The following is a 12,320-nucleotide window of genomic DNA, read 5'->3' on the forward strand; positions in this document are numbered from 1 at the left end:
CCTTTAATTTGCCATCATTTAGAGAAGGGCATTTCTCCCAAGCCACACTAACACTTCCACCTTTTATTTTTCTTCTGTCTCCCAGAGATGCCTTAACGAAGATGAAAGATGTTTATATCAAGAACCCACAGATGGGAGATGCAGCGAGTGTGGACCACAGATTAGCAGAACTTGGACAGAACATTGAAAAGTTACGATTAGAAGTTCAGAAGTTTGAGGTATGGGAAGAGACATTTCACTAAAAAGTATCTCAGCATACGCTCAGTTCTAAGCAGATGCTTCACTGCTTTTTCAGATGCATTGAAGCATTTTCTTACAATTAGCAAGTATGGGTACTTAAGCATTTGCATTAATTGAGATCTCTGAGCCTATTTGTGTTACAGAAGTATTTACCATCTCTTGTGACTGTCAGGCAACAATCCTGCTGTTTAAGTTGCCACAGAAAACAAATAGTGAGAGAAAATGCAGTGCTCTCTGGACTGCCCAGAGGGTTCTGCTGCTTATTGTATTAATTAAATAATTTGCAGCATCATGTTACAGATGTCTGTGGAAAATCAGAGGAACATAAATGCAAAGCATCCTTTATAGCCTAACAGCGAGACCGAAGCCATCAGATGAAATATGTTCTGAGGAATAGTCTGCCGTTAACGGGAAGCTTCTTAGAGATAGAAAATCTCAAGAGCATAAGGAGTGCTTCAAATATATGAAGCCAGTATAATTACACCAGGAGTGTAGGGCTGAGGAAAGGCTTCACTCTCTAAATTACGCTGTGTACATAAATAGTTACAGCCTGTTAATTTTAGCTGTTTCTTGCAGTTGTTTGCTTTACTATCCATTATTTATCCATTTGAAAATCACTGGCCCTTTTTCTCCCTGGCTTTAGTCCTCTTGCATTCAGCAGTCACTGAGGTTGCTGTGTTTCTGCTGTTATTGAGACTACTACAAGCTGCCACACATCTTTTCATGGGAGATGCTGCTACAGTCACAATACATGTTTTCTCTCTGTGTTTTCAGCACCCAGTGTCAAAAAAGAATCAAATTTCAGTGTTTGCTTTTTGGCAAGAGCGATAGACTTAAAATACACCTAAAACACACAATCTATTCTGTCTAACAACTGCAACCCAAAGGAAAATTTAAAAATGCTTACACACTGGTTTTATTTCCCTAGTCCGAATGTCAAATATGACACAGCAGAGTAAAAGCAGCTTTTATCCCCTTGTAAGCCGGGCGGGAGGGCGCTGTGACGCTGCGTTCCCTTGCAGGGCTGGCTGGCGGAGGTGGAGGGCCGGCTGCCCCCGCGGAACGAGCAGGCGCGGCGGCAGAGCGGGCTGTACGAGGCGCAGAACACATCGGCCGTCAACAGCTGCGCACAGGACCGGGAGAGGTACAGTATCTGTACAGGCTTTCCTCAGCTCATTCATCGGGAAAACCGGAGCTGTGCAGCGTTCAGAAACTTGTTCTTTAACCAAATGCAGGCACTCTGTGGAGCGCCTGGTTTTAGCGTGTAGAATATCCCAACTTTGAGCCACTTTTCTGAATATGAGGAGGGCAATGAAGCTGGTGAGGGGCTGGAGCACAAGTGTGATGGAACGGCTGAGGGACCTGGGGGTTCAGCTGGAGAACAGGAGCTGAGGGGAGACCTTCTGATCTCTGAACTGCCTGAAAGGAGCTTGGAGCCGGGGGGGTCGGGCTCTGCTCCCCAGGAACAAGTGATGGGGCAAGAGGAAACAGCCTTAAGTTGCACCAGGGGAGGTTCAGACTGGATATTGTGAACAATTTATTCATGTAAAGGGCTGTTGGGCACTGGAACAGGCTGCCCAGGGCAGTGGTGGAGTCACCATCCCTGGAGGGGTTTAAAAGGTGTTTAGACGAGGTTCTTAGGGACATGGTTTACTGCTGGAGTTTGGTTAAGTTATGGTTGGACTCTTCCAAACTGAAAAGATTCTATGATGAAATGTTTAGTAGTCCCTACACTCACCGCTGGGAAGGTGAGTGAGGTAGGTGCATTTTTACAGCTTTTGATGGGGAAAATGACTGGTCTCACCCATCGTTTTGTGATGGCTGCCAGTGGTAACAGCCAGTTCTGAGCACACTGGGATTGCTGAGCTGCGGCAGCTACAGTTGCTCACCTTGCCTTAATGTCTGGTAACCGAGTCGTTCTCTTGGCTCCTGAGGCTGGTTGCTATAGTTGCTGTGTATTTTCCTCTCTTGAGCAGCCCGGATGGCAGTTACACAGAAGAGCAGAGTCAGGAGACTGAGATGAAAGTACCTGCCACGGATTTTGACGATGAATTTGACGATGAAGAACCACTACCCACCATAGGAACATGTAAAGCGCTCTATACATTTGAAGGTATCACTCAACCTTTACTCTCATTTTTCGTACCGTTTAAGTCACAGGACAAGTGGGAAACCTTCATTTAACCCCTGCAGAGCTTAAATAGACAAAAAGAGAGCAAGTGAGGCTCTGGCGTGATTGTGTTGTGGAGAGACGCTAAGACAGTGATTTGTCTCCCATTACGCTGGGACTCCGCAAGAAAAAGAACCAAAACTCTGATGTCAGGATCACACTCAGCTGGTTCTTTGTGTACAAACTATCTGCAGAATCACCTGCTCATGTTCTTGCTCATAGCGATGCAATGGAGATGGTTGTCAGCATGTTGTCCCAACTGTGCCCAGTGCACCCTCCCCTGCACCTGTGCTTCCCATTCTGCAGGACAGCCTAAACCCCGTGTTACTGTGTCTTTCAGGTCAGAATGAAGGAACAATTTCTGTAGCAGAAGGAGAAATGCTGTATGTAATAGAAGAAGACAAAGGCGATGGGTGGACACGAATCCGAAGGAACGAAGATGAGGAGGGCTATGTCCCTACGTCATATGTTGAAGTCTATTTGGACAAAAATGCCAAAGGTGCTATGACTTATATTTAATACTATTATTATTATTTGCTTTCACAGAGATATACAACCCTGAAACTGCTCTGTGTTGCAGATGAAGCCTTCTTAAAGTCTGTACAATGCCACAAGGTGCATTGTTTTGTACATGGACTAATATGGCTTGCTGTACTGCAAAATGTGCTTGTTTTTGTTGATCAGAGAAGGGTAGTGTGGTAGACTGTAAACCTGGAGGGGGAACGCAGCCTTCCCTAGACAGTGCTTGTCCAGGCGTCGCTGCCATTGCACACCCAGCTCAGTGCAGGAAACACAAACCCGTTTGGAATAACGTGGGCTCTCAGACATCCAGGTGGCATCTCAGACACATTCACAGGTCAGCTGTTTGTCCCAGTGGAATGTTATGTAGGAAACACTTAGACTGTGATTTTGTGTCTCTGTTTGATGGTTTTTCAGAGCCTAATGTATTCTGTGGAGCTTTCCGCTTGAAACTTGGTTGTCATTTAGTTAGTGTGTTTGGAAGGAGAAGGAGAGATCTTGACAAAACCCGTCTACGCAGAACTTTGTGGTCCTTGATAAATCAGTAAAACATTAAGATAGATCCTCTATTCTTTCCCACCTTGATACATTTCAGATGTTATTTGCTGTTGCAGGTGACCGTAACTAATGGTTTAATCTTTGGTCACGTGAGATCAAGGGAGACATTCAGAGCTCAGGCTCTGCAATCTTCTGGTGTTGCTTTTAACTCCTCACCAACAGGTGTGTTGTGTAAGCAGTGGTGCTGCAGGGGAATCCTGGATGGAATATCTGCTCTTCCAGCTCTCTGGACACCTGCTAATGTAATAACCCAGAAATTGAAAGATTTTAGTCCTGTTTCAAATCAGGATGTTTTTGAAGTCCATTGTTAAATAATTGGTGTGGGGTTTTTTCAGTCGCTTAATCCTTCAGATTATTGTTGTGTTTCCTAGACTTTGGAGTTCTTGGTGTGAAACAAGTTGCCTCATCCAATTTAAAAGAAAACTGAACTCCTCTCATTGGGATTTAGGGACAGTAGGAGGAGAGGAAGGACTGTCCATAAACAAACACTACAACTTGATCAGTCTCAGATTCAGCATCACACAGCACTGTGCCTTGTCTGCTCCAGATGGAAGTCCAGGATCTTGTTTCATTTTGCCATAATAGGGTAGTTCTGTTTGTGTTGGCACACACAGAGTCAGTTAAATGCAGGAGTGTGAAAACCCCAGCCCCTCTGTCAGCTGTTTATTCACCACTGAAAGAGGAATTTGCCTTGTACGTTCTCCTCACTTTGTGTTCAGAACACGGCAGAAAGCCCAGGATGGGAGATCCTGTCTTATCCCCGAGTTCTCTCCTGTGGAGATCAACTTGCTTAGCGTGTGGCAATAGTTGAAAGCAATGTGGAAAGAGTTGGAAAATGTGGTGTTCAGTGGTGTAGGCTGCTTGAAACGGCCAATATAGTCTGGCATCTAAATCTGTCTTAAGCAGTAGGCACGGCTCTGCTGCCCTGGATACGCAGCGGGGTTCACATCCGTGGGGTGTTACGGCAAATCGCGTATTTATGAGCAGAGCAGCAGGTTGGGTGGGAGATGAAGCAAAACACGTCTCTGGGTGGGGTGAGAAACTCCGATGGTCCTGCTAACTGAACTCACCAAAGTTTGCCTTTAAATTACCCCTCTGGAGAGAATGTTGCAGGTGTATTGCAATAACCAGCCAGAAAAGTCATATTAGCGTGTTAATGGTATTACGTTAGTTGTAGGACGATGCTCAGTGATGGTGAAGATGCAGTCTGAGCTGGGAGTGAAGGCTGGTACAGCTGCAGCAAAATCAAATGTATCTGGGAATATCTAATCTAAAGGAACCATAATATTCACCTATATTATTTGTCAATTCTCTAGTTAAAAAGAAAATCTCAAAGAGAACTTTCCATAAACTGTCCCAGCAGCAGTATAAAGATCTGGGGGAAATGCTGCTGTGTTGAAAAGACAAACCTTGTATCAAGTATCTAAAATGGAAACGATGAGTATCCTGAAAATGACACTGAGCGCTAAAGCATTTACAAACTTTGGTAGCTCTTTCCTGGTTTTGGAAAGCAGCTCGAGCATCTCAAGGTTCGTTTTGCGTGATGGGCGGGAGGATTCGCACCAGCTCCAAGTGCATTCGCGGCTCTTGGAGCCTGCAGAACCGATTCTGGCGCAGATGTAGGCTGTGTCTGTGCTGTGAGCCAGAGGTGGCTCTGCCTGCAGAAAGCGGCTGGGAAACACTTTGCGAAAAGCTGCTGCTGAGCTTTTCCAGTCAGGGCTTTGCTGTCGAACCCGAGGCGAGCAAGACAGGTAAGTCGTGTGCTGCGGCCAACCAGGTCTGCATGCCCTGCGCAAGGGCTGCTGGTGAGCTTTCCAGCAGCCCCTCCACTCAGAGCCTGTTAGCAAACCCTAGCACAAAAAAGAACAGTAACGTCTATCTTGTTTTGCCCTTTTTTTTTTCCTAAATATGTACAAATCACTTCATAAAAATCTCTGAGTAGGTTTGCATAGGCCTGTTCATCTTTTATTCTACCGATTTGCTGCTACGGTTGTTTTAAGAGCTCTGTTTCAGAAGGTTTTCTTTAGAAGAGATGAACGCACGTGTCTTTTCTCCAGCAGTGACAGACTGGGTTAGGTACTGTGTGCTCAGCTGCTGTGTAAGTTCACCTTGAAATTTAAATGTGTGTCGCTACCCATGAAAGTTCTGGCCCGACTGTACGAATTTAGTTATAAACAGTGTTATTGTCCTTCCTAATATAAATGAAAGCCAACACAGTTTGAATTTAGTTGTAAACAGCATTATCGTCCTTCATAAATGAGAGCCAACACAGTTTGTTCTCTTTGCAATTATAAATACTTAAAAACAGGCAGACTAAGAATTGGATCTGTTGGATGTAAACTGATGTTTTGGGGCTTACACCAACCTCTGATTTTTAGGGATGAGGAAAAAAACTCTATGCACACGGAGGTGCAGCTTCTTGCAGGGCTGTTCTGCACCCATCAAACCTGGTGCTGACAACTGTCCAATACGAGAACTAGTTGGGTCATTTTGTTCCAGACTGACCGTTCTGTGTTATTGAATTGGTACCTCATCATCTTCTTGGCAACAAAACCGTGTCTCACTGAGGGATGTTGTGAAATAGCGCGATACACAAAAGAACTTGCGTGAAAGAACCAGTTTTATATGAATTCTCCACTGCACCCAACAAAAAGTCCCCCAGACAGACGGGCTGTTTGGGTGCATGCGAGGAATAGAGGAATAGAGGCTGTTTTGTGAAGTTAAACTTCGTGAAAAACAATGTTGGAGCCATGGGCTGATTAGCGTTTCGGCTCCTCTGCCGCCGTGGGCCTGTTCCTCCTCACCCCGATTATATACGTAAATCCCTATAGGCAGCTCTGATTTCAGCCTCGCAGCTCTGCTGTTTGTTTGCTGTAACTGTTATGCGGAGCTTTGACTTATATAAATAAATAAATAGGCAAAAGTTAACCATGCTGATGCACTTTTTATCTAGGATATATCTGATTATTTAATGCTTGCCAAATTATTTAGGGAACAGTAATTATAAACTGGACTGTGGCTTTTTTAAGATCCTTTGTTAAATACTTGCCCGTAGTTCTCCCAGTATAAAAAAATAATTGTATATAACATAATTTAAAAACTAAAGTTACTTGAATTTGAATTGTTTTTATCCTTTTATATATGTGTAAGTATAAATGGGTTTATAGGCTGTTCTCCTTAACCTAGCTGGTGTTTTGGTGGCTCTTCAGTCCCTCTTACGTTGATAAGTGGTTTTGGTTATTCAGCTGCCTGTATCTGGTTGGACTTGCGTAGAAACTTCTCTTTTGTGTTAAGGTTTGTTAATTCTGGCCAGTGTGATTGTTCTGTTTCTGTTCTTATTTTTTTAAAGAATCATCATCTGTCAGGAATCTCGCTATAGCTCAATGTACCATGGTGTCGTCTTCTAATAAACATTATATTTTCTCATTCCTGTGAGTTTTTTTAATGGCATTTTATTTAAGTTTCACTTTACTAACAGAAAGCAAGTGGCCCAGAGCTGCTTTTCACTTGCTTCCCACACTGAGTTATAACTGCAGTTCCTTTTTGGGAAAAATGTTGTGTCTCTATGAAAACTCTTTGGTGCTGTTTTTTGTGGAAGTGGGTGCAAGGGAGGTCAGAAGGTTCTTCCCCTGCCCTCTTGAACGCGAGGGAAGTTTGGACTCCTCCTGTATTCCCTGGACATGGTGTCTGTGGCCAACCCACACTTCTGGATTGCAGCTTCGCTTGGCCATGGAGAAAACTCACCCTCGGCCAGGGGGCCCAGGGCCGTCCCAGGCTGGGCTTAGGGGCTGAGACTGCATCTGCTCACCTGCTTATTTCTCGACTTCCCTTAAGAACGAGGTGTCTTTGCAGCCTGGTGTGTAAGGCACAGCCAGTCAGGGCTTGTCTGCAACATTCTTGATGTTTTGGCTTCCTGTTGTTGTTCTTTGGTGTCGTTAACGGTGTCTGGAGCTGTCACTTGGGCAGATACAGTTCTTTGCAGACTGACCATTGAAAAGCTGTTTGCTTTCTCTGTTGTGGACTCAGCAGGGCTGGCAGGGCTGCGCTCCTGGACCTGGTGTCCTGGTGATGTTTATTGTCGCCTTGCTTTAAACCTTGACGTGCTGATCCCAGTGATGCTCGTTGCTGGCAGGGCCGAGGGGCAATGGTGACACTGAGTGTCCCCTCCTGACATGGCAGGCGCTTGGACGCCGCGATTCCTTTAACCTTTGGCAGGCAGTGCCGCTCTGAAGGGATCCCACGTTCCCCAGCCTCTTTCTAACCCAGTCTCTTTCTTTTTTGTCTTTCTTATGTTTTAGATTCCTAAAGGTGTTTGCGCTGGTGCAAGAACCTCGGGGCGAGCTTGTCACAGAAGGAGAAACAAAATGGTCTGTTTACCCTGCAGGCAGTTAACACACGCCCACGGAAAGCCAGACTCCCAGTCGTGTCTGGAGTTCCCACTTGAAAAATTCAGGCCTAAATTCCATCCCCGTCCCGTTCAGACGCTTGCTCTGTTCCATGGCATGCTACTTGTGGCTCGGATTAACTTATCGGCCTCTCCCACCCTTCACCACCTTGGCAAAGCCCCTCTGGAAAACATAACCAACACTTTTCCCCCACCCGATTCCTCCCAGTGCCGGTCAAAGAACTGCTGGCTGCCCTTCGCAAAGGGTAACCAGAGTCCCACGCATGTCCTGGTCTGTCTCCTGTCCCCCCTTGTCCCTCGGTCCATCTGAATGTGTGCCCTGGTCCCTCAGCATGTCACACGGTGCCTTTAGCGCGGATCCTGCGGGTCGTCTCCCCCAAGAGCGGGAGGGAGCCGGTCGCTGTGGGAGCCGCTCCTGGGAGCAGCGTCACAGCAGCTGGACTGGGCTCTGAATTTGCAGATATTCCATTTGATCCATTATTCGATATCCTGCTTTCCCCAAAAGGTCACTAATACTTGTCAGCCTTTATTTTTGTTTTTAAATCTAGGCTGATGCTCATGCCAAGTATTAAACCCCTCTGACCTTGCTGTTTCCTGAAAGCCTTCAAGCTCACGTATGTACGCTTGTTTTCCTTCTTGTTCTGTCTGCCCCCACCCCTTTATCCCCCATTCCTCTCTCCCTCCTCTTCCTCACGCACACACAGACACACACAAACACAGACAGTGGCATTTCGGTTTGATGCCCCATTTTGCTGGCCGCCACGGTCTCCGTTTTGCTCTGGTTTCAGTCTGCATGCTCGCCCTGCTGCCTTGCCTGTGCCCACCTTCCCCGGGCCACCTTATCCTGTGGCTCGCGGTTGTTAATCTCTTTGGAGTTCTCTTTTGTTGGTTTGGTTTTTGGTTTTGTTTTCAGCATTTCAGACCTGCCTTCTCCTTTTGCATGACCTCTGTGCGTTCTCATCAGTCCATGTTTGAATAACAGGAGTTTTTTAGAAAAATAAAAGAGAAAAAAATAAAGAAACTGCACTCCATTTCGTTCTCCCACCTTGTCGTGGACTGGACCTCGACCCAGAAGCCAGACAGGAATTGTGACTTATTCCTCAGCCATCCTGTTCTCACATGGTTTTATTTGAAGCAGAAGTGGCACGATAAGTGATGCTGCACCTTATATCTCCAAATATCTCATGATCTGGACCTCAGCTGCCTAGGAAAAGGTCAATTGCTTTCAAAACTTCTAAATTCTGACTCTTGGCTTCCCCTGAATCTTTACCATTGCTGGGATTTCACAATCATCTTGTCCACGTTTGAGCCCCATAAGTCGGTTGCTACTGAATAGCTCTTGAGAGCCTAATTTACTCATAGATCACCACATTTGGGCAAATCTACTTCTTGTAGGGAACTTCAGCATCTTTTGTAAAAATGCCCAGAATTTGAGAACATTTCCATGGACACCAGTACAGGCAGTGACCCTGAAATGAAACCTCTGTGTGTCTGGTTTTGCTGCCTGCGGTGTTCTATGCAGGGGCAGCACATGGAAACGTGTCCAGGAACCCAATTCTCCCCATGGTTGGGGTTTTCCTCGCTCGTCCCCATTCTGGATAAAGTAATTTTTGAGTTGGCTTACACCTTGTGTTCATAACTCTGTCCTTTTCTCTCCATTCAAGACACCAACTTTTATTTTTCACAGTGTGGTCCCTCAGTCCTACAGTTTGTACTGTAGCTCTTGTATTATGGTGCTTAATTAATACCTGCGAGCATTGACCAGCAGAGGCTGTGGTTTCTAATCTCGTAGCTCAGGACGAGCCGCAGGCGATACCGGCGCTGGGGCCGCTCAGCTGCAGCATCAGCAGCGTCCGAAGGGTCGTAATCCATTAAATCACCGTCCTTATCATTGCTGCTACTGGTGTCACTTAACTGTTTAGATCCATGAGCCTCCCGTAGCAGAATGTGGTCCCCACGGTGGCACTTGGGGCTTCGTACCTTGGCCAACGTCCCTCTGCCAGGGGATCGAAGTGGTTGAGCAGTTAACGGGTGTGCAACAATACCTTGGAAATATTTTTGGCTGCGGTATTTTTCTTCCCGTGTCCAATGCACTGTTGAATCAGCAGCTAGGAGGATTCATTTTCACCTCTTGTTGTGCCATCTATGTAAAAAATTAGATTAAAAGTTTGCTTTTATATATTTAATCTAGGTGGACAGTATATTATTGTCAGCCTCTGTGAAACATTGGAACAGTTGCAATGTCTGTGTTGCTAACCAGCGCTTTAGAAGGAGCATTAGCTTTAGCTGACTGAGTTTTCTTCAAAAGTTTTATCAAAAGATAAGGAGTTTTTATAAACTTGGCAACTAGTTCCCAAAAATCTCGGCTCTTAAAACTTACTGCAAGAGAAAAACAACGACAGTCGTGTATTGTAGCCTACGCACCTTTGTTCCGCTGCCTCTATTCAGGGTAACGAATGAGTAATTTTTGTAGCATTTACCTTTTGCAAAATCTGAAGGACTAAATATGTGACTGGTTTATAAAAACTCTGCTCGAATTTACTAATCTCGCCCAGAAGTGTGGACTGTACATCCTACAAACCTCACTATCCCCAGCAAAAGTGTCTAATGCCCTTTCTTAACACCTGTAAATAGAGAAGAAACATATTTACTGATACCGAAAGTTGTGTTTAATGCTGAGTATTTTTCAGAAGCTCATTTAGTTTGATGCATATTGTTCTTTGGTTTTTGGTTTCCTGCCTGAAGAGTCAAAAAGACCTAAAAGAAGCCAAATTCTATTTTAACATGACGATGTCGAGCACTTTTTTATTTGTATATGTGTGTGTATGTGTGTTTGAGCACTGATCTCTGGAGTTTTGGTGGCATCTCAGTGTTGTGATTTCATTGCCAATGTAAATGGTTCTGGTGTTCCCCGTTCATTTCTGGAGACAGAATTCAACCAAATAAAGTGCTTCCATTTGAAAGCGAATATTGACCTTGTAACAATGAAAGGAAAAGTCATCCACGTATTTAAATAAACACTTAATTCCAGAAATACAGTTTCAGTGGCCCCTTTTCATCATGCAGAGAAGACAAATGGTTTTGTCGCTTCCCAATAAAAAGGGTCTTGCTTCCAGCTGTAAAATTCGCATCAAATAAGCAGAAACAGCCTGTTCAGGTGGGTGCTCGTGTGGGAACATTTTTACTGATGGCACTAATTCATTTATTTTTTATTTCATACATGGATTTTCAGGTATTTAAAGTATGAATTTGGCTCTGTCTGTACCTCTGAGAGTCTGTCCTGCAGGGCTGGTTCCCATCAGGGCACTTTGAGACACAGTTTTATCAAACTTCAACTTTTCCAGCCGGCACTGAGGAGCGACTGAAGCGGTTGTGGTTTTGTTCTTAATTTGTTCATCTGAGGAGAAAGTGAAACGTGCCGTTGGAGCCATTGGTGCGCTCGGGAAGGCCGGGTGGTTCTTTTTCCCGCTGGGAACTTGGAACTGGGAGCTTGGGGAAGATATTTCCCCTAATGGAGTTGTACTTGGCGTTGGAACAGGGCAGCGGTGCCGTCACCATCCCTGCAGGGCTCTGCAAGTCTGGTAGGTGGGGTTCTCAGGGATGTGGGTTGGTGATGGTGCTGGGTTGGTGATGGTGCTGGGTTGGTGATGGTGCTGGGTTGGTGATGGTGCTGGGTTGGTGATGGTGCTGGGTTGGTGATGGTGCTGGGTTGGTGATGGTGCTGGGTTGGTGATGGTGCTGGGTTGGTGATGGTGCTGGGTTGGTGATGGTGCTGGGTTCGCGCTTAGACCCGATCCTGCGGGTCTCTTCCAACCAAAGTGAATCTATGATTAACATGCACTGTGGGAGTCGGAGAAAAGCGCAGCTGCTGTTGGATTTCAAATAAATTAGATGCAGAACTGAGCTTTAAGCATTTTAACAGAGGGTAACAAGTACAACTCGGGCTTTGCCAGAGCTGTTTGTCTAGACACTGAATAATCCCCTCCCTCGGGGAGGGCGTTTGTGTCTCCTGGATGGTTTTGCGCTGTTCTGCAGTTGCTGAGGTGATGGCGTTTGTTTGCGAGATGCAAGTTTTGACGGTTGGCTTCAGGTTGCTAAAAAACAAGCTGCACATTCCTGTTAACCCGACTCGAGCTCCATCTCTTTGGATATTTCAGGCTGCAGCTTGTGCAGCGTCACTTGCTGGTTCCTGAGGCCTCAGGAGCGAAGCTGCTCTCGTGTTACCCGGGAAGCGGATTATGCTGTATGAGGGACACAATCTTTGGCCACACAACAGCCTGACAGAAAACTCTCATCTGTAAAACTCTCATCAGTAAAACTTCAGCTCTTTCCCTTGCAAGTTACATTCAGAGCAAGGATGGTCACAAATAGCATGAATTGGGTAAATGAAACATGAAAGTCTATTTAAGCACCGACTGAAAGGTGCAG

At 45.5% G+C, this 12,320-nt stretch overlaps 1 protein-coding gene across 29 annotated transcripts in view; it reads left to right on the forward strand.

Moving 5' to 3' along the window:
* Positions 1-10,926, forward strand: part of FNBP1 (formin binding protein 1) — an 82,850-nt gene extending 71,924 nt beyond the window's left edge. For 14 of the 29 annotated variants that reach the window (XM_065035206.1, XM_065035203.1, XM_065035205.1 and 11 more), the window contains 4 exons: positions 86-218; positions 1,263-1,384; positions 2,214-2,353; positions 2,751-6,913. In XM_065035206.1, coding sequence (XP_064891278.1) covers positions 86-218; positions 1,263-1,384; positions 2,214-2,353; positions 2,751-2,929 — 574 coding nt within the window. In that variant the 3' untranslated portion in view covers positions 2,930-6,913. Of the gene's footprint in view, positions 1-85; positions 219-1,262; positions 1,385-2,213; positions 2,354-2,750; positions 6,914-7,785 lie in introns of those variants that run through there. The other 15 variants (XM_065035218.1, XM_065035219.1, XM_065035222.1 and 12 more) reach the window with 3 other exon arrangements.
* The last annotated feature ends 1,394 nt before the right edge of the window (positions 10,927-12,320 follow it).

Source organism: Columba livia, chromosome 19, assembly GCF_036013475.1.
Source record: "Columba livia isolate bColLiv1 breed racing homer chromosome 19, bColLiv1.pat.W.v2, whole genome shotgun sequence".
In the NCBI taxonomy this organism is placed as follows: Eukaryota; Metazoa; Chordata; class Aves; order Columbiformes; family Columbidae; genus Columba; species Columba livia.